Below are 22597 nucleotides of genomic sequence, written 5' to 3' on the forward strand. Positions count from 1 at the left end.
TAGAGGAAAAGAGGCTTTTATTTATTAGCAAATATAATATAAACAATGCACGCGTCCTCATGGCTGTAACTCATAGCCGAGAGGGTCAAGTCCCTGGTCCAACAGAGCGAGGGATGACTCCCTCAATTTGAGAAGAAACCTCTTCAGCTCCTCTTTGGAGAACACCTGAGGTTTTTGGAGAGAAGCAACATAAACAGATTGTAAACTGCAATTTTTGGGGGGGAATTTTGCCTATCATTCAGAATCCTTACATGAGACAAGCACACATTTATTTATTTTTAATGCCTTACAACTCGTAAATAATTGTTAGAATAATTCAGCTAACAAGGGAGCCAATGCGAGTTGCTCTTTTCAGACTATAAAGCGCTCTAAGAAACATCCATCAACGTTTGATATACATGTAAGTATATATGAAATGTAATAACATGTAATATTTACATATTTTGGTCATTTTAAGCATACGGCAGTGTATTAATTTGACAGGCGCGTCACAACGTTCCCTATTTCCTTCAACAACCACAAAACTAATTATGACAGGCTTCATTAGAGCCATCAAAGACTACTCTGGGACAAATAATGATCAATAACCTTAATTTGAAGCCTGAATATAAAGGAGAATGATTTAAAAGTTATAGAAACTGTGCTAAACAGATCCAGCTTTAGTGAACAACAAGCATCATGTAGCACCAAGTGCTAAATAACAATTAAAAAGCTATGAACATAAAACAATGACTTACTGTACAATGTCTGCTCTCACTGAGATGCCGACTGATGGAATGTTTATATCTTCCCGTTTAGATGAATAATTAATCGTAATCTTCAAGCAAATAAAAAACAATAAAAAAGGTGGGCGCAAACAAGCGTCTTTTCGTGTCTGTCTTGCTATCTCCGGGCCTACTTGAATGTCAAAGTTGACCAACTTCTTGGTTTATGGCTACAACCTTCTAATATCCAGGTGAGAGGCATGATTTAAAATCTACAAATACATTTCACCAGCTTACAAGTGATCCAGCAGCTCACCGGCTCAATATGTCAGTAAAGCAGCACAAGCTAGTTAGCTCTCGGATATCACAGTGCAGCTAAAAAAAAAAAAGTTGTGAGTGTTAGCGCATGTAATAACAATATTTCTAATACTTGGTTAATATCCAGGACACGGCATGTAAATAGAGTATTGTTGGCGGTTTTTAGATGTTTTTAGAGGGCATTATGAGTGTAATAGAGTACTCCCATTCGCTGTATTTTTAGCCACCTCGTGTATGCCGTATTTTACGAATTACAATGCATAAAAAAAAGAAAAATGTGTTTTCTTGTCTTACATTGGGATTGGGAATGATGTGCAAACTTCAAAAATAAGTGACGTTCCCCTTTAAATAACACCTAATATTCGTAGCGCTTGCAACTTTATAAAGCCAATGAGGTAATAACGTTACCTGGTATAGGCGATGCTGGTCAGAAGAGATGATGTCAGCGAGTCGTAGCGCCTCCTGGTGTCTGGAAGAGTTCTGCAGGACGTTCAGCAGAAGGAAGCTGAGTCTTGGCAGACACAGCGAACGCAACGCTTCCATCTGGTGGCTGCGCTCTGCGTGCTGTTCTGAGTCCTAAAAACAGTTGATTGTCAATTAAATGTTTGCTTGCATGCATGTTCAGACATGTGAGCAAAAAAAAGGGAGAAAACTGGCGGGAAAAAGAGGAACACTATCGACACAAAGTGCTGCCACGCAAGCCCTGAAAGAAAATGTTGAAAATCAAGACTATATGTCCTGCAATTGGCTGCAGAATTATGGCCAAAATAATAATCACAATTATCTTAATCAATATTGAAATTGCAATGTTTTTAATCACGATTGCTTACGGTTATGTAAAATATATTTTACATATTTTCTATTTCAAACAAACAGTATGTGAACATGGCTTGCATAATAATCAGTAATAAAATTAAATGTACAAAAGACGAAGGGCTCACTAAAAATAAATATGCCATTGAAAAGTACGATCATAAAGTGTAAACAATTGAAAAAAAAAAAAAATTAAGCACAAAATGCACATACTACAAGTACAAAAAACACACCAGGGTACACCGCCATCCCACCACTTCAGGTGGGATGGAACAATCCATACAACACGTCACAGATGACGTCACGCTCACATCACGTGACACCTCTGATGAAGGCTGCAGAAGCAAGATAGCCGAAACTTGTCAGGTACACAACTTTACCTTACTAGCCTATATAAATCAACCACTTATAAATACACATTAGTAGGCTAAATTTCACATGCTTGCATGTTAAAAACTGTGTGGGGGAATAGAGTTTTAATCATTACGGTACCTGTCTGTTGTCCACCATCCAGCCTCCGTCTACAAAGAGCAGCACATTGTAGATTCTTTCTTTCACGTCTTCAGTCAGGACGTCCAGACTGCTAGACCAGGCTGCCGTAGACGCCTGATGAGAGTGTGGCTTAAATTATTCCTCGTCAAAACATTGGTAAGAGCTGCATCAATGAGTGAGCATACCTGGTACTCTTTCTCTCTCATCTCATTGGCTACTTTCACTGTGAATTTGACCTCAGGGGCAGGTGTTGGCTTCTGGGGGGCGGAGCTAATGTGACTGAACCAGTCAGTGAAGGCTTCATAAGCTTCCTATAAGAGTACGTAATTAACTTTTATACATACTACTATAATACTGCTGATGTTATCAAGTGCTTACCAGGTAGGCTCTGATACACAGGTGTTCTCTGATGGCGTTCTCATCCTCAGCAGGTAAGGGTGTGGTCTGACTCAGCCCCGACCACTGGCAGTAGATTTCTCTCATTGAATCCTCTGGAACTTTGGAGAACACTGCTTTGGCCGCGTCGTGCTTCTCCAAAGCTGAGCAGGACAAAGACAGAAGCAGTGCATTATAGTCCTAATTGCCTGGAGACTCGAGGCAAGCCAAGTTACCTTCATTTCTAGTAGGGATGAGTACTGCTCACATTTGAACCTATGTGCTACCAATTCCAGATACCGGGGACTCCACTCAACGGTACCAATTTTCCTTACTTTTCTGTGTTAGTTAATATGAATTGCTTTCGATCATTGAAACTTATCTTTTATTGCAACATTTAAAAATATGATTATGATAACTGCTGTCCAGTTATATGCTAACATTCTTGAGTCTCAATAACAGTTGCAAGTCCAAGGCGTTAGATGGCAACGTCTATAGTTTGTGGTGTGTTGGTGTCTAGTCTTTTGTTGCGCCCTGAGAGTGTTAATACTGTAAGTATTGTACCTATTACACACCAGCTATTTGGTTGTAACGTGCATCTTAGTTGTAGTTATCATGAACAAATTGGGAGGTGTCGAAATCGCCATGTAAAATCGCTAATGCTAAACAGTAGCATGTCACTAGCAAAGCCAATGTATATGAACATCAAGCTAGGGTATTTTTGTAAGAGTCAGGGTTTCCCATTAATGTAATTGAATGGGGTGCGCTGCCACAACATTTTTATTACCACCACACTAGGGCTGGCCGATATATCGAATATACTCGATATATCGTGGGTTTGTCTCTGTGCGATATAAAAAATGACTATATCGTGATATTCGAGTATACGTTCTCGCGCAGTTGCTTTTAGCTGCGGGCATTACACTACAGGCTCTTCTCAATCTTTCTTGTCTCTCCTTCTCACAGAGAGGTAAAACAAGCGCACCTTCTTACATACGTCACATACTGTCGCGCGTGCAACGTCATACGCTCTCGCGGAGCAGAGAGGTAGCGACAATGGGTAACGTTAGCTGTGGTGCAAACGGAGCCGTGCGAGTGGTAATACGAGAGAAAGAAGGTGCAAATCTGGTAACAAATGAAGGAAGAATTCATTCCCAAGAAAAACAGCACGGGGTCCATCGTCTGGCGGTGGTTTGGCTTCAAGCGGGAAGATGTTGAACAGACAACCGTAATATGTCAAGTGTGCGGCAAAAGCGTTGCTACAAAAAGTAGCAGCACTGCTAATTTGTAGCTTTTGAAAAGTCACCCACTAGAGAATGAGGAGTGCTTGAAACTCTGCATGTCAACATCTCCGTTCGGTGCCACACCAACAAAATGCCCAAGCAAACATTTCCAGATCAACACCGTATGAAAAAAATAGTCAACAGAAGGAGATAACGTCCGCAGTAACCTAATTTAGTGTTGTTTTGATATGTCAAAGTGCACTAATAGCTTGTTTTAAAATGTCTCTGACAATCTTGCACTTTCTGTTTTGGAAATTACATGAAGGTTTGTGCCACTGCTTAATAACTGTTTACAGTTTTGGTAAATTGACTTAGTTGTGATTTCCCTCTCTGCATGAGAGTTTAAAAGTAGCATATATTAATGCAGTATGAACAATAATGTTTTAATGTAGACACAGAATCATCATACTGGTGTTATTATATGCATCAAGTGTTCATTCAAGGCTAAGAAAAAATATCGAGATATATATCGTGTATCGTGACATGGCATAAAAATATTGAGATATTAATGAAAGGCCATATCGCCCAGCCTTAAAATAAGTGCTATATTATTTTTTACTTGAAAACAAATTAAAGTAATATAATATATTGTCGCCCACATAAGAAATCACACAGTCTGACGCTATGTTTAGTATACATTTTTTGAGCCTTTTTAAAGTCAGTCATATCATAGCAAATCATGCAAATTCCTCGATGACATCATTGTGACCACGCCCATAACCACCCCACCCCCGCCACAGGTATCTTGGCAGTTTAGGGGAAACCCTGAAAGTGGATCCTTACTCTACTTAGCATTTTCTAATCACTTTTTGTTGGCATTGAAAATATTACCCAGAGTAGTTTGAGTTTGCTCTCAGTGCTGCTGAAGTGATCGCCAAGTGTTGAAGCGCAAAGAACCGGCTGAGTCGGCAACTGGGCTTGATGTCACGCACAACCCTAGTATCGTAATATTGCACCGTTGGATTTTACGTAAATCATTTACGGGATTCGGTCGATGGCAAAAAAAATACCGGATTCGGTACCCATTACTAATGAATGATAATAATGTAGGTCTCTTCAGTTTAAGCTTGATGGCTGCAAATGTGCATTGAGAGCATTGATGGCTGGCTAAAATAAGCAATTACCCAGAAACCTCCTCATGATGGCATTGGACTGCTTGAGGGCTTCAGCTCGATGGGCGGCGTCAAACAAAAGCCAATCGATGACATCGATCCTCTTTTGGTCCTCCTTCAAGAGCATAGAAGCATATTAACTTCACCAACTATTAATATGAGGGACATTATTCATGGTTATTGGGTTTGCAAAGAACCTTTGTGGTTCCAGTCTTCAGAGTCTGGCTGTGGTGCATGAACTCGGTGTCGTCGTTCTCTCTTACAGTCTCCACCACTAGTTTGGTGACAGCAGCCACATCCAGACCTGTAAGACTAAACACTCAGTACGTGCTCTTAAAATGGTCGATACCATTCTACCAAAAACTCAAAAGCTTATGCTCTCACCAGCCTCTGTGGCGAGCTGCAGGCAGCGGGGGCGGAGCTCCGGCTCGGTGACGCTCTCCAAGAAGGCAGCGTACTGAGCTGTGGCAAGTTCGACTGGGAGCTGGCTGACGTAACTCGCCACAAGTTCTGTTTGCTGATCCCGAATTAGGAGGGCAATGTACGCCTTCAGCACATCCAAACACACGTCCTCCTTAAAAGAGAGAGATGAAAAGAAAATACTAGCAGAGATCAATCAGGACTCTTGAAGATCTCAATTGTTTACCTTCAGGGCTAAACCCAGAGAGCGGAAAAACATCAGCAGATGAGTCATGAAGCGCAGCAGGTGAGAGGGGAGAGGCTTAGAGGCCGTCAGCCAATCAGAAAACTCCTCTAGAAGACCTGAGACCAACAACTATAGTTAGCCTTGAAGGGTCAGTGGTCACCGTGTTGAGGGGTCTTACCATCTAGGTCTCCCAAGATGACAAACTTCTGGATGACATGGTAGTGCTCTCGTGTCTCCTCCAGCACCCTCTGCACAAACACGACAGGTTACACGTAGGATTCAGTCATGTGGCTTGAATAAAAACCAATCACAGTCGGTTTCGGTTTCACCTTTGACTCTGAAGCTTGAAGCTCCTCAAACACCTTTTCCATAGTCCAACTGAGGAATCAGACAGTTAAACCATCAGGTAGTTTTGTTGAGGGCATGAAATGACAAAGCGTGTGTGTCATACTTGGCTTCCAGGTATTCCCGCGGCATTGTCTCCAATTCCTGGTGGAACATACCCGATGACATCAGATGCTTTTCAACCAGTGAGTCCACCATCACTCTGAAGTAGGCCCACACAGAGTCCTCCCAGGATTCACACACCGCCAGCAGCTACACACACACACACACACACACACACACACACACACACACACACACACACACACACACACACACACACACACACACACACACACACACACACACACACACACACACACACACACACACACACACACACACACACACACACACACACACACACACACACACTCACAGGTTGTCAGGTGAAATGTTCATGTTTTTTTGACATCTTAACTTGGGGGTCTCCAACCTTGTCTGCTGAGAGCTACTTTTGCAAAACAAAAATGGCAGAGACCTCCTCATTTTAGTAGCGTTTGTTTTCATGTCTTATTTAAAACCAAAAGGGAATACGCTTGTTTTGCCAGAGCATTGACACAATGTTAGTGGGCCGAGAAACAACTCACATTTTATAGTAAAAAGGTGTTCATCTGCATCTTATATTTCAGTATGCATTTCTTTCTAGCGCAGTTTTTTGACAAAAAGAAAGTATTTTGTATTTGATTCATATCAAGGGTTCTTACTTTTTTTTTTTTTTACATCCACTACAGAGGGGCCTGGGCTTTACTCATATATTGACTCATATATTGACACTGAATTAGCAATCTTGATTTTAGTCTTATTCAATAATTATATCTGACCTACTTACAGTTTAACAGGATAAACCTTGCCAAATGAACACAAAGATTACAATCAAGGTTTAGGTCAGGCTGATTACAAATAAATAATAATCAAATATACTGCAAAAGAAGGGACTCAATTTATAAATTAATAATAAATAAATCAATTTCCTAAATAAACTGTCAATGCAATTTAAATGCAAATGAAAATACAGCAATTTTTTGCGTTTAAGAAACTTTTTATATAACTTCAGCGCTTGACTTTTTCTGTTTGATATTGTAATTACTGCCACAAGTGGTGAAAAAAGTTATTAAAACTGAGTACTGCCTCAACCCGTACAGAATAGAGCTGAGAAACATATTTTTAAGTGGTCCAATAGAGGGCGCTCGCGTCCTGGGGTTAAGAAACACTGATTTATATGACTTGCAACATTTAAATTGTACTTTATTTAGGGGGAAGATCTCCACTCAAACAGTGCAGTCATTGTCTTTAGGCTATTTAGTAGTAAATTGTCATTAAATATGTCTGAATTGAACAATTATAAAAAATGCTGAGAGTTTAAGCAAATATTATTTGGCCCGTTGGTGAACTACTCAAAATCAGCTGGCGAACTAGCGGGAGCTCACAATCTACAGGTTGGAGACCAAACCAGTGATTGCATCTTACTGGTTTAAGGTTTCCACTTAGGCTGGCATAGACGGCTCTCTCATATCTGTTAAACTGCTCCTGAAAGACACACACAGTGATAGATTACACACTACAACATGTTTCCTGAAGACGGACACATTTAATACCATACTGTATGTGTGTGTGTCCATGTACCTCCTCAGCCATCCTCCAACAGCAGACCTTCCAGATACCTCTTTGAGGGTTTCCTTCAACAGGTTGTAACTCAATGCTGCCTGCAGATAGAATACATCATTTTACAAACTGACCTAATACATTGTCCGTTAAAAAAAAACACTTGTTAGGGCTGGGTACAGGCATGTGATTTGAATTTAATGAAAAAGACTAAAAATAAGCCGGAGATCTGAGGGCCGCAGGTCCCCAGCCAGGTCCAGGGCGGTGCCCTGGTGGGGGGACAAGGGGGACAACCCCCCTTCCCCGAAGCTCCTGGTTTTTCAGCACGCAAAAATGAGCAAAAAATAAATCACCATTTAAAGAGGTTTTAGTGTTTAAAGAATTGAAAAATGATCAACAGACTTTACATAAATACATACCCCATTCATCCAAATGAACCACTGTCTGTTTCAGTCACTATGTTATTTAGTCACTACAGTAATTACAACTTGTGTTCACATCCACAGGAACCACATGGGTTAGCCTACTCTATACAGTATTTACAACCTTACTAGTGTTCACTTCACAGCCACAGATGGTTCATCTAGTTGTTTACACATTTCTTTGGTTCATTCACACATTACATTCAAAATGTTTCAACTATTCAATGTCAAAATATAAACATATATACCATAATTTCCGGACTATAAGCCGCACCTGACTATAAGCCGCACCTGCTAAATTTAGGGGAAAATACAGATTGCTCCATATATAAGCCGCACCAGACTATAAGCCGCAGGGTTTTGATGTGTAATTACCGTAGTATATAGGGGTTCCTGCTACCACGGAGGGGATTGTCGGGACAGAGATGACTGTTTGGGAACGCAAAACGTCCCATTTATTAACAATAAATCTTTCAATCATTCAATCAAACTTTCACATCTTTGACATGGCGAACAGCATTCGTGCAGAGTACAAATAATACAACGGTGCAAAGTAATACAAAGTGCTTGCCTGTACGTTATCAAAATAACCCGCCTACCGGTATATGAAAAGTCAGTCTTTAATCATTGTGTCATTGTCTTCCTCCTGCGTACTAAAACCACCGAAATCCTCTTCGTCGGTGTCGGAGAAGAACAGTCCGTAAATAAGCCGCACCGTTGTATAAGCCGCAGGGACCAGAACGAGGGGAAAAAGTAGCGGCTTATAGTCCGGAAATTACGGTAAATATAAATATGATGTCTTGTTGTAAAACACCAATGAAAATGAAATGTAGCATTTAGAAAGGCTATACTGTAGCAAAAGTCATCCCATGTCTGCCACAATCATGTCTTCCATGTCGAGAGCAGTTTTGATTTCGGCTTACATGGTAAACAACTAAAACAAATGTTTTGGGCATTGTTTTATCCAGATGCACACATTTGTCCAAATGTGGCCAAGTAGACGTATTGTGGGTTTCCTGGACGTCGTCTGCATCGCTAAAAGAAAAAACTAAGGAAGAGAATCCCTCAGCCATTTTCCACAAGTTTTTTTTATATATAAATCGCCCGCTTGAATATTGCCTCTTCTCTTCTCTGACTCTCTCGTCGTCATTTGGGATGTGCGCGTCAACCAATCATGGATGTTCTTATACGTAAACCAATCAATCATCGATGATGTTTCCCATATAGTTTGTCCTTTGCCCGTAGAGTTGCTTCGCTACGTAGCTTCGCTTTTTAAGTTAATAATTTTTAATGGAAAACCGTAGTTTTTACCACTCGATTATCAAAAAACGTACTCATTACAGGAAAACCATAGTTGTTGGCAAGTATGGCAAAGAGACGGATCAAGATTTTAACACACATTATAGGTCAGAAAAAAACAAAAAAAAACAGATTTTTTAAAAATAATTTACAGAGATAAAAAGACAGATTTCCAACTATAGACGGAAAAATCACATGCCTGTGGGTATCATGATCAATTTACCAAAAAGATTTCGATTCATCATGTTCATCAATCGATGAATCAAAATTTCATTGTATTTGAGCTACATATTGAAAATATCTCAAATCTGTAACAAAATACAAATGTACTTTGTTCTTTCTCTTTGCACAACGTTGGACAGTTTAAACTTTCTTAAGCCTCAAAGGTAAAATTTTGAAATAATAAAAGGAATTGCAAGCTAAAGTGTACTTGTATTGCAACATTCCATCAATCCATTTTATACCGCTTGTCCGACTTGGGACAACACAGTAGTAAAACCATACAGAAAACTACGACAACAACTTGAACACCCAAAAGATACGATAACACGGAATAGTAAATGTGACGTCATTTACGAAATCCCCTTCAGATCATGCAATAAAACATACATGGGAGCCTATTCTAGCTGCACTTGGACAAGTCGCCACCTCCATTACTGCAAATTGCATTAAGGTATTGTTTCTCCAAGAGCAAAATAATAACTAAGTCTGTAAGGCAATCTTCTGAGACTCAGATAGGATGCAACGCACAGCGATTTTAAGTGTGCGCTTGGTTTTTCTGGCGCATTTGACGACAGTGCTGTTTGCAGGGAGATGAAGATGCAAACTAAAGTGCCTCTTGATATACAGCTGCCGTCTTTTCTTCAGTGGTGATCCTACAAAACTCTGTTACAAATATAATCATTAGGGCTGTGAATCTTTGGACACCACACGATTCTATTTGATTCTTAGGGGTAACGATTCCATTCACAATCGATTCAAAATTCAAAATCAATAACTTTTTTTAATAACATTGGGTGCCAGTTCTATGATCAACTACATATACATTAGACTTAGACTTCCTTTTATTGTCATTCAAATTTGAACTTTACAGTACAGATAAGAACGAAATGACGTTGCATTAGCTCGTTGTAGTGCAGGATAAAAGAGCAATAAGGTGCAGATATAAATAGATTACTGTACAGATAAATATATTGCACTTTTGCATATGCATCCACATTTAATATTTAATATATTCTAGTTTCTTCAAAATAGCCACCCTTTGCTCTGATTACTGCTTTGCACACTCTTGGCATTCTCTCGATGAGCTTCAAGCACACCTGTGAAGGAAAACCATTTCAGGTGACTACCTCTTGAAGCTCATCGAGAGAATGCCATGAGTGTGCAAAGCAGTAATCAAAGCAAAGGGTGGCTATTTTGAAGAAACTAGAATATAAAACATGTTTTCAGTTATTTCACCTTTTTTGTTAAGTACATAACTCTACATGTGTTCATTCATAGTTTTGATGCCTTCAGTGACAATCTACAATGTAAATAGTCATGAAAATAGAGAAAACGCATTGAATGAGGTGTGTCCAAACTTTTGGCCTGTACTGTATTTATATTAATAACATCGATTTTAGGATTTTTTTCTAATCGATTAAGAATTGTTACAAGCAAGAATCGTGATTGATTCGAAAATCTATTTTTTAACACCCCAAGTAATCAATAATAATGACAGTTTCAGTCAGATGTTTATGTTGCATGATCATGACCTAAGTATGGGTCACTTCAAGAACAAGCCACTTGAACTCGGCGAGAGAGCCGTAAATCTTTGCAAACAAAAGTTGCTTGTATTATTCTATATCTTTATGATACATGGAGAATCCGGTGACAATGTTAAGCCAGCAAGTCCCTCACTTTCTTTTGTTTTGCCCTTGAAGGCTTGTTGCTGGCAGCTAACGTTAGGATGATCAGTGTGATACTGCTGCTGCAGCTACCACGTGCGGGTGGCTATCGACATTATGCCTATGCAAAATATTAAAGATACCGATCCATAGTCAATAGAGATGTCCGATAATATCGGACTGCCGATAATATCGGCCGATAAATGCTTTAAAATGTAATATCGGAAATTATCGGTATCGGTTTCAAAAAGTAAAATTTATGACTGTTTAAAACGCCGCTGTGTACACGGATGTAGGGAGAAGTACAGAGTGCCAATAAACCTTAAAGGCACTGCCTTTGCGTGCCGGCCCAATCACATATTATCTACGGCTTTTCACACACACAAGTAAATGCCATGCATACTTGGTCAACAGCCATACAGGTCACACTGAGGGTGTCCGTATAAACAACTTTAACACTGTTACAAATATGCGCCACACTGTGAACCCACACCAAACAAGAATGACAAACACATTTCGGGAGAACATCCGCACCGTAACACAACAGAACAAATACCCAGAACCCCTTGCAGCACTAACTCTTCCGGGACGCTACAATATACTGCTACCCAAACCCCCCCCGCCCCACATCTCAACCTCCTCATGCTCTCTCAGGGAGAGCATGTCCCAAATTCCAAGCTGCTGTTTTGAGGCATGTTAAAAAAAAGAATGCACTTTGTGACTTCAATAATGAATATGGCAGTGCCATGTTGGCATTTTTTTCTTTAACTTGAGTTGATTTATTTTGGAAAACCTTGTTACATTGTTTAATGCATCCAGCGGAGCATCCCAACAAAATTAGGCATAATAATGTGTTAATTCCATCACTGTATATATCGGTATCGGTTGATATCGGAATCGGTAATTAAGAGTTGTACAATATCGGCAAAAAAGCCTTTATCGGACATCTCTAATAATCAATCAAATCAATTATTTTGCCCAGCCCTACAAGAGGTAGCAGCAAAACTATGAGGTGGTGAAAGATTACCAGAGGTCATGTTAGGATCGTGGTAGAGCTTCCAGCCTTCCAAAGTGGATGCTCTCCAGGCCTGTCCACAGCGTGTGCACAGCCTCTGAGCCTACACAAAAAAAGAAGAAAAAAGAGCTTTGAAAACCATTCTGGGTCAAAGGTAAAATTATCTCAGCCCTTTAAATACCTCTTCAGTCATCCCGGCTCGGATAAGAGTGAACAGGTTCTTCAGCAGACGGGCATCATCCTCTCGGTCCAGGTCGGCCAGGGGTCGCTGCTGTCGGAGTGGAGCGTCCGGGTCCTGAAAACATGCAAACATGAAATAGCGGAACTAGAATCAGCAAGGACACTGATGTTGTCATGGTAAAAGGCCTCTCACCAGCTCAGTGACCAGAGGGACAGTGAAGGAAGTGCCCCGCTCCCTCCTCAGCTTCAGTGCATGCTGGGTGTTCTCCCTAGCACACGCACACTTTAGACCAGGAACACCCGACATTCTAAGGCAAACTGACTACAACCTACCAGCAGACATTTTTGGCGTAATATTCAATATTGTCCGAAAAGGCTCCAATCTGATCCTTGGCGATGCTTTCCAGCCAATCAACGACCAACTAGAGGAGAAGTGATGTAGCAGTGAGTGAAGAACTAGTGGTCACTCTCAGAGCCCTGTTATGTTTGTTACCTGACTCTGACGTATGACAGCATCGTGCTGGAACATCCGCTCCACCACCACCTTCTCACTTTCACTGGGACTCTGTCACACACAAAGTTCAAGTGTATTTATTTCAGCAAACAAAAAAAACCCAAAATGTACCGTTCTTCCCGGACCATAGGCTGCACCGGATTATAAGGCGCACTGCCGATGAGCAGGTCTAGTCAGGTCTATTTTCATACAAAAGGCACACCGGATTATAAGGCGCAATAAAGCGCTCATATTATTTTATTATTTTTCTAAATGTAAAACACTTCCTTGTGGTCTACATAACATGTGATGGTGGTTGCTTGGTCAAAATGTTGCATAGATGATGTTTTACAAATCATCTTCAGCCGCTTTCTGGCAGTCACTTCAGGATGCGCCGTTTTGTGGGCGGTCTTATTTACGTGGCTCACCTTCGACGGTGTCTTTTCTCCGTCATCTTTGTTGTAGCGGTGTAGCGTGCAAGGACGGGAGTGGAAGAAGTGTGAAAATATGGAGCTAACTGATTTAATGACATTCAGACTTTACTTCAATCAAGGAGCATCTCCTCATCCGTGGCTCACTAGTGCAAAAACAACGCCGGAAATGTGTAACGTGAAAAACCGTCCGACCGGAACCCTCTAATAACTAAAGTTCCTTGGGTGAATAATGTAAACTCACTACACCGGTATGTGGTTAGAGTGTCCGCCCTGAGATCGGTAGGTTGGAGTTCAAATCCCAGCCGAGTCATACCAAAGACTATAAAAATGGGACCCGTTTCCTCCCTGCTTGGCACTCAGCATCAGGGGTTGGAGTTGGGGGTTAAATCACCAAAATGATTCCCAGGCGCGGCGCCGCTGCTGCCCACTGCTCCCCAAGGGGATGGGTCAAATGCAGAGGACAAATTTCACCACATCTAGTGTGTGTGTGACAATCATTGGTACTTTAATCTTAATCTTTAGCGCTTTCATGGCGAGTTTACTGACAGATATAAGTAAGAACTTTACACAACTTTATATTAAAAATGGCAAAAGCGGAGGATGAATGTCCCACAACAAGAAGATAGACAAAAAGAAGAAGCGTATCGACTACGGTGTCGTCACAGACTACAAAGGCGGACGCGCGCAAATTTTCAGGACTTATGCAGATCAGCAGGCACCAGAAGGTAAGAAAAGTTGCTTTTGAATAATATTGCAAAACAAAACGCCAGATAATATGTCTTACCTTATACACACCATAATAATACTTGTATGTTGAAGCACAGTACGATACAATCCATCAAGCCATCCATCATAGCTTACCAAAGTCGTACTAAAACATTTTGATAGATTTTTGGGCGCTGTGTAATGTTCTTTATTTTTAACATATAACATTTTGGTGTTGTTTACTTGAGTCATATTGCAGTCTACACGTATCTCTTATGTTAAAAATTAAAAAGTTAAAGTACCACACTAGGTGTGGCGAAATTATTCTCTGCATTTGACCCATCACTCTTGATCACCCCCTGGGAGGTGAGAAGAGCAGTGGGCAGCAGCGGTGGCTGTGCCCGGGAATCATTTTTGGTGATTTGACCCCCAATTCCAACCCTTGATGCTGAGTGCCAAGCAGGAAGGTAACGGGTCCCATTTTTATAGTCTTTGGTATGACTCAGCCGGGGTTTGAACTCACAACCTTCCGATCTAATGTGTGACAGCCATCATATTGCAGTCTACACTTATCTCTTATGTGTGACTGCCATCTACTGGTCACAGTTATTTCACCATGTACCAAATAAAATAGCTTTGAGGTCGGTAAGCACAACAAAAATTATTTCGTACATTAGGCGCACCGGGTGTAAGGCGCACTATCAAGTTTTGAGAAAATGAAAGGATTTTAAGGGCACCATATAGTCCGAAAAATAAGGTATGTTTTTTTGTTTGTTTTTAGAGAGTAAGGGCAATGCGTGTTGCGCCGAAAAGTCACTCACAGCCATGTCTACCATCATGTCATCTTCCAGCGCCAACTGGACTCTATCCCTGCAGAAAGAAGCAGTTGGTTAGCAAGTCAGACTCAGGTCATGTGACAACAGCAGGAAATGGACGCCCACTTGTAGAGGGAAGTGATGAGTCTCCAGGAGCAGTACTCCTGTTGCAGCAGCCAGTGGACGACTGCCGTCTTACTGTTCTGACCTGCTCGCAGCACCACTGACTGGAGCATTTCCACCTTAAACATGGCGGCAGAGGGAAGGTAAGTGGTCAACGTATTGCAATGGTAACGCTTTTTTCTGAAAAAAAAGATGGAGACAAGCCTACCTTGTCCAGACACAGTGTCTGGTAATCCTCCAGCAGCTCAAACACAGCAGAGGAGGAGTGTTTCAGAAAGGACGCAAGGAAATCTGGGAATAGACCAGTGGCCGCTGCAAGGACCAAGTATTACAGTGTCAGATGGCACAGCAGCGAGTGAGGTGAGGTGCGTTTGTTTCCCTCACCTTCCTCTCCGGGGTCATCTTCCTTCAACAAGGCAGAGCTAAGGTTGGTAATATCTTGCGTGAAGAAGCTGGTGTTTTCCAAACCCACAACGGGGGATATGTACATGCTGTTGGTCCAATCGCTGTCATCCAAATCCTAGCCACCCGGTAAAGTCATTGCAATGGCAATTTGTTGATAAGACACGAGCCTCATTAAGTGATCAATGTGAGACATTAGAGATGATGAGGCGTGCTTGTATACTTACCACACTGCTGAGCGCGTTTCTAGGTGTGTGCGTGTAGCGAGGTGTTCGGCCTGCTGGAGCCAAGATAGCAGACACATCCGGAATCCTGGGAGTTACTGAAAAAGACATTATAACACGAAATGTGGTTTGACGCCAAATAATGATTTGTAAGTGTGCGTTTTTTTCCTACCAGCTTGTCTGAAGAGGGAGGCGGGTGTGTTCTTCGGGGGGCGGGCCGGTGTTACCATGGAAACAACAGGACTACCTGTGCCAGGTGACGGGACTGAGCGCAAACGATCAGGAAAACAACACTTAAGGGTATGTTCACCGTGTTGATGTTGATAAGTCTACAGCCGGAAGTTACTAGACCAAAACAAGGCACACAAACACAGTTTTCCAGGATACATGCCACCTTCTTCCTCCTTCGACGGGCAGCGACAGTAACCTCGTCATCCCGAACCACTGGAGACAACAGCTGACTCTGATCCCTTATTCAAACAATGGTGAAGGACAAACCATGATTACTGATTTAGCACAGGTACAACAATAGATGAATAATGCTGTAATGTCACGTGCATAATGTACCACGTCAAAACCAGATTCCGATCTAACAATGGTCTTAACTCATTCTCCTTCTATGCCACATCAATATGGAATGCACTCCCAACAGTTGTGAAAGAAAGAGCATCTCTATCCTCCTTCAAAACCGCACTCAAAGAACACCTCCAGACAACTACAACCGTAGCCTAACCCCCTAACCCCACCATATCCCACTTCCCCGGATTGTAAATAATCAAATGTAAATAATAATAATAAAGACATTTCAAATTTGTAACGCACTTTACATTTGTTAAAATCTCAAAGTGCTACAAAGTATAACAAAAATTCAAAATAGAAAGTTAGAATATCAGTGTTTCCCAAACATTCATTTATTTGTGGCGGCCCAACACGAAAGAATTACGTCCGCCACAAATAAAAAAAATTAAAAAAATTTTAAAATATATATATATATTTTTTTGTCCTGTCCAGCTTCTCAGGCAAATCATATAGTTGATGTAGATGCCCATATAGGCTGTTCAGATTTATTTTACAAAAGAGAAGTGTAGGATACTTCTCTTGTTGCCTTATTTGTATTTGACCACTACTGTTTTCTGTTTATTTGTTACTGACTGTGGCAGGACACCTCTGCCTCTGTTTCACTTTATGTTGCTGGTAAATAATATGGTTGTAGTAGTAGGCTAAAGTTAAATTATTTAGTATGCACTAATTAAAGGGGCAGAGCTTTAAGAGACATTTTAGCTTTTATATTTTATAAGATATATTTTTTGTAAGAACCACAATTAATAAATATATTTCAGTGAATAACTTATTGTTCAAATCTGTATATAAATATGTACATAAAGTGTTGTAATTATATTGTAAAATGGATGGATGGATGGACGTTTAAAACAAAACTGTTATTATTAATTAGTAAGTATACATTTTTTGAGCCTTTTTAGAGAAAATCATATGATTGTAGTAAATTATGCAAATTGTTCGATGATGTCATGGTGACCACGCCCATAGCCACACCCCCAACGCCACAGGTATCTTGGCAGTTTACGGGAAACACTGAATATATAATAGAAAATTAAAATAGAAATGAAAACATGAAAAACACTTAGATAAACACTAAATAAAACAGAAACATAGATAAAAATAGAAATAAAAGCATGAAAGCACTCGATAAAAAACAGATAGGCAATCAGTGTATTTAAAAACAAGAAGGCAGAGAAATTAGATAAAAGCTGTGCTAAAAGGTGGGTTTTTAGTCCCTTCTTAAAACGGTCGACCGACTGTGGTGCTCTAAGATGGTCGGGGAGAGCGTTCCAGAGTTCGGGTGCGGTCAAGCAGAAAGCCCGGCGGCCCATTGATTGTAAATTTGTCCTGATGGGTTTGAGGAGGTTAGTATTTGAGGAGCTGAGGTTGCGGGTAGGAGGTTGAGGGGAAACTAGGTCCTTAGTTGAGGTAGGAGGGGGCGTTGCCGTAGATGTATTGGTGTGTTAGCAGGTTAATCTTGAATTGGGTCCGGGATGCAATAGGGAGCCAGTGGAGTGATTCGAGGATGGGTGTGATATGATCACGCTTGCGCACTCTCATCAGGATCCTCGCTGCGCTGTTTTGGATGTACTGGAGCTTTTTGAAGCTCTTTTTGGGGACCCTGACGAGAAGTGCGTTGCAGTAATCAAGCCTGGAGGAGATGATATACTTGTTCTTGTGCTTTCTGAACTCACTATGTTCACCGCTCGCTGTACATATCCTACGAAGTGAGACCGACACTGTTACAATGTCCATTTCTCAGATTATATAATTGTTGATGACTGGAATATGCTGATATCAACCCAACCTAACCCCCCCAAATCCCACCCCCCGGATTGTAAATAATTCCATGTATATAGTCTGATGACTAACTTGTGTGATGACTGTATTATGCTGATAGTATATATTTGTACCATGAATTGATTAACAACTTAAACAAGTTGAAAAACTTCTTCGGGTGTTACCATTTAGTGGTCAATTGTACGGAATAGTCTCCAGGTTGGGGAAGAGATCTTGCCCCAAGTGGAGGAGTTCAAGTACCTCGGAGTCTTGTTCACGAGTGGGAGAGGAGTGGATCGTGAGATTGACAGGCGGATCGCTGCGGCGTCTTCAGTAATGCGGATGCTGTATCGATCCGTTGTGGTGAAGAAGGAGCTGAGCCGGAAGGCAAAGCTCTCAATTTACCGGTCGATCTACGTTCCCATCCTCTTCTATTGTCATGAGCTTTGGGTTATGACCGAAAGGACAAGATCACGGGTACAAGCGGCCGAAGTGAGTGGCGGGTCTCTCCCTTAGAGATAGGGTGAGAAGCTCTGTCATCCGGGAGGAGCTCAAAGTAAAGCCGCTAGTGATGGGTCCAAGAACACCGATGCATCGGCGCATGCGTCGAGCTCATAGAGCAAAACCCTGTGTTGGTGCGCGTACCGCTTTTAGAAAGTCACGTGACCGATCATGAGCTGTTTCGGTCATGTGACCGATACGCGAACTGTGTCGCACTGACGCCTCCTCTGTGCCCTGTGAGCGGGTCTTTTCTACAGCCGGAGAAATAATAACTAAGAAGAGAAATCGTCTAAAATTTAATACGTTAGAAAAACTTCTTTTTTTTTTAAATAAAAATGTGTAAAAACATAAAATAAAATAAATCCCAGTCCACAAACATCCTCATTCACAACACATTCTCTTAGATTTCCATGTTATGATGCATGTTCACATTATTTATTGACTATCTAAAAAAGATAAAAAATATATTTTTATTTAAATGAATATATTAAATAATCCTAAAAGAAATAAAATGACTTGGTTTATATTATTGTATATACTAGGTCATAAAATCAGTGTCAGTTGAGTCGGTCCATAGGTTGCCTGTAGGGATTTTTAATGTCCAGCAGATGTCAGTATTTAGTGACACAGTATCGACACAGTATCAATACAGTTTTGCAATGTGTCAAAACGCTTCATGATGCCTCATCAACCCATCACTAAAAGCCGCTGCTCCTCCACATGGAGAGGAGCCAGATGAGGTGATTCGGGCATCTGCTCAGGATGCCACCCGAACGCCTCCCTAGGGAGGTGTTTGGGGCACGACCGAACGGCAGGAGGCCAAGGGGAAGACCCAGGACACGTTGGGAAGACTATGTCTCTAGGCTGGCCTGGGAACGCCTTGGGGATCCCCCGGGAGGAGCTGGACTACGTGGCTGGGGAGAGGGAAGTCTGGGCTTCTCTGCTTAGGATGCTGCCCCCGCGACCCGACCTCGGATAAGCGGAAGAAGATGATGGATGGATGGCTGTGCAATCTACTAATAAAAGCATCAATCAATCAAAGGTGTACCGTTACACCAATCGTATTTTAATTGACTAATCCTGGACTTTCATGTTTTGTAGTTTAAATCATAAATAAAGAAAAAGCACGCTGAGGTAACATGCAGTTTAATCACTGAGGTCATCACAACATTAACCAACACTTAGCCAGTTAGCTTCATTGTAAACGGGGTACGAAGCTAGCTACTTTAGCATAACTAGCCTGTACCAACGCGGTCAATCTAGGCAGAGAAGAGGATTTAATCTATGAGGATTAACACAATGACGCCATATCAACACAGTTGACTAATTCTTTCAAGCCGTAACACCTATGTGTGGTTTAAAAGGTGAAATAGTTAGCAGGTTCGTACCAGTCCATTGCAGAGATGTCACTTCCCGCTTCACGAGGTTCAACACATTTCTTCTTCGTGGAGTTTAGATGTAGGACCGGAAATATACACAGCGAATTAGAACTCTAGACAAAACAAAAATTATATAGGTTCTGAATATTCAATGTAGTTGTATCACATGTAATATCACATGATTTGAGGTTTTACTTTTGTACGAGTTTTTTGTTTTTTTTTATGAATTGGACAGACGTCTGCCACCGGGCCACTAGGTGTCACTGTGTCCCGCACACACATTTATTGCGGCGATGAAGAGAATAAGCAGGCTGAGAGGAAGGCTTTCTCCTGCGGAGCTCAGGACTACCTTCAGCTGAACTTTAGCCGAGCTTTGTGGTGGAACCCCCGCGGCTTACTGCAACTCCCAAGCGGGGGAAAAACTGGATCAGGACTGAAGGGTTGATCGTCCATGTGGGCCTCTCGGAACAACCAGTGACTTTCGGCACGTTTGGCCTGAGACCCGGGAAGGAGCAGGCAAAAGAAGGGCAGTAAGAAAAGATGATTTAGGACTCCAGGTAAAAAAAAAAAAAAAAAAAAACTTTTCTGGCTGCGTGGCAGGAGGAGACTGACAGTCAGCCCAAAAGACAATCATTTAAAATAAGAAAATCGCATACTTCCTTGTTTGGTTTCCTTGTGTATGAATCATATAGTGACATTCAATTGGCGGCACGGGGGCCAAATCCGAGTTCAGTATAAAACAAACATTTTTACAGCCAATTCTTAAAAACCCTAGAATGAACTTGGACCACCTTTAAAATCAGTGGCAGATCCTTGCATTGACATTTGAACTTTTCTAACGAGCATAGAACACTGGGGTCAAATTTGGGATTGACATAACCGAGGCGTTCCTCAAGGCACCCCTTTAAGTCCTCTGGAGCTGCAAAAAATGTAAAGTCTTATATAAGTGTTATAATGAAGGCAACACATGATGCAAGTGTCTATATTAGCTATATTAGCCTATTATCAAAATGTCTTTAAAAGTCTTATATAAGTGTTATAATGAAGACAACACATGATGTAAGTGTCTATATTAGTTATATTAGCCTACTATCAAAATGTCTTTAAAAGTCTTATATGAGTGTTATAATGAAGACAACACATGATGTAAGTGTTTATATTAGCCTACTATCAAAATGTCTTTAAAAGTCTTATATAAGTGTTATAATGAAGACAACACATGATGTAAGTGTTTATATTAGTCATATTAGCCTATTATCAAAATGTCTTTAAAAGTCTTATATAAGTGTTATAATGAAGACAACACATGATGTAAGTGTTTATATTAGCCTACTATCAAAATGACTTTAAACGTCTTATATAAGTGTTATAATGAAGGCAACACATGATGTAAGTGTCTATATTAGTTATATTAGCCTACTATCAAAATGACTTTAAAAGTCTTATATAAGTGTTATAATGAAGACAACACATGATGTAAGTGTCTATATTAGTTATATTAGCCTACTATCAAAATGACTTTAAAAGTCTTATATAAGTGCTATAATGAAGACAACACATGATGTAAGTGTTTATATTAGCCTACTATCAAAATGTCTTTAAAAGTCTTATATAAGTGTTATAATGAAGACAACACATGATGTAAGTGTTTATATTAGTTATATTAGCCTATTATCAAAATGTCTTTAAAAGTCTTATATAAGTGTTATAATGAAGACAACACATGATGTAAGTGTTTATATTAGCCTACTATCAAAATGACTTTAAAAGTCTTATATAAGTGTTATAATGAAGGCAACACATGATGTAAGTGTCTATATTAGTTATATTAGCCTACTATCAAAATGACTTTAAAAGTCTTATATAAGTGTTATAATGAAGACAACACATGATGTAAGTGTCTATATTAGTTATATTAGCCTACTATCAAAATGACTTTAAAAGTCTTATAAAAGTGTTATAATGAAGACAACACATGATGTGTCTATATTAGCTACATTAGCCTACTATCAAACTGACTTTAAAAGTCTTATATAAGTGCTATAATGAAGACAACACATGATGTAAGTGTCTATATTAGCTATATTAGCCTACTATCAAACTGACTTTAAAAGTCTTATAAAAGTGTTATAATGAAGACAACACATGATGTGTCTATATTAGCTATATTAGCCTACTATCAAACTGACTTTAAAAGTCTTATATAAGTGCTATAATGAAGACAACACATGATGCAAGTGTCTATATTAGCCTACTATCAAAATGACTTTAAAAGTCTTATATAAGTGTTATAATTAAGGCAACACATGATGTAAGTGTCTATATTAGCCTACTATCTAAATGACTTTAAAGGTCTTATATAAGTGTTATAATGAAGGCAACACATAATGCAAGTGTCTATATTAGTTATATTAGCCTATTATCAAAATGACTTTGAAAGTCTTATATAAGTGTTATAATGAAGGCAACACATGATGTAAGTGTCTATATTAGCTGTATTAGCCTACTATCAAAATGACTTTAAAAGTATTATATAAGTGTTATAATGAAGACAACACATGATGTAAGTGTTTATATTAGCCTACTATCAAAATGACTTTAAAAGTCTTATATAAGTGTTATAATGAAGACAACACATGATGTAAGT

At 40.2% G+C, this 22597-nt stretch overlaps 2 protein-coding genes across 2 annotated transcripts in view; one reads left to right on the top strand and one right to left on the bottom strand.

Moving 5' to 3' along the window:
• nup107 (nucleoporin 107) lies at positions 1–20189 on the bottom strand. Its single transcript, XM_062066609.1, has 27 exons — positions 19960–20189; positions 16118–16200; positions 15903–15995; positions 15734–15828; positions 15489–15624; positions 15313–15416; positions 15108–15223; positions 14988–15036; positions 13028–13099; positions 12868–12956; positions 12728–12803; positions 12536–12649; positions 12367–12457; positions 7754–7833; positions 7598–7657; positions 6195–6340; positions 6073–6121; positions 5922–5991; positions 5744–5859; positions 5482–5671; positions 5295–5401; positions 5110–5212; positions 2706–2866; positions 2513–2638; positions 2328–2441; positions 1431–1598; positions 1–165 (listed from the first exon to the last, which is right to left on the bottom strand). The coding sequence occupies exons 1-27, from the start codon at positions 19965–19967 to the stop codon at positions 58–60; spliced, it is 2724 nt and encodes a 907-aa protein (XP_061922593.1). The 5' UTR covers positions 19968–20189; the 3' UTR covers positions 1–57.
• The window catches only part of slc35e3 (solute carrier family 35 member E3), a 12929-nt gene continuing 10508 nt past the window's right edge, over positions 20177–22597 (top strand). Inside the window, exon 1 of the mRNA XM_062066613.1 lies at positions 20177–20507. The gene's annotated coding sequence lies outside the window, so the exon portion shown is untranslated. The remainder of the gene's footprint in view (positions 20508–22597) is intronic.

Source organism: Entelurus aequoreus, linkage group LG12 (genome assembly GCF_033978785.1).
Source record: "Entelurus aequoreus isolate RoL-2023_Sb linkage group LG12, RoL_Eaeq_v1.1, whole genome shotgun sequence".
NCBI classification, from domain to species: Eukaryota; Metazoa; Chordata; class Actinopteri; order Syngnathiformes; family Syngnathidae; genus Entelurus; species Entelurus aequoreus.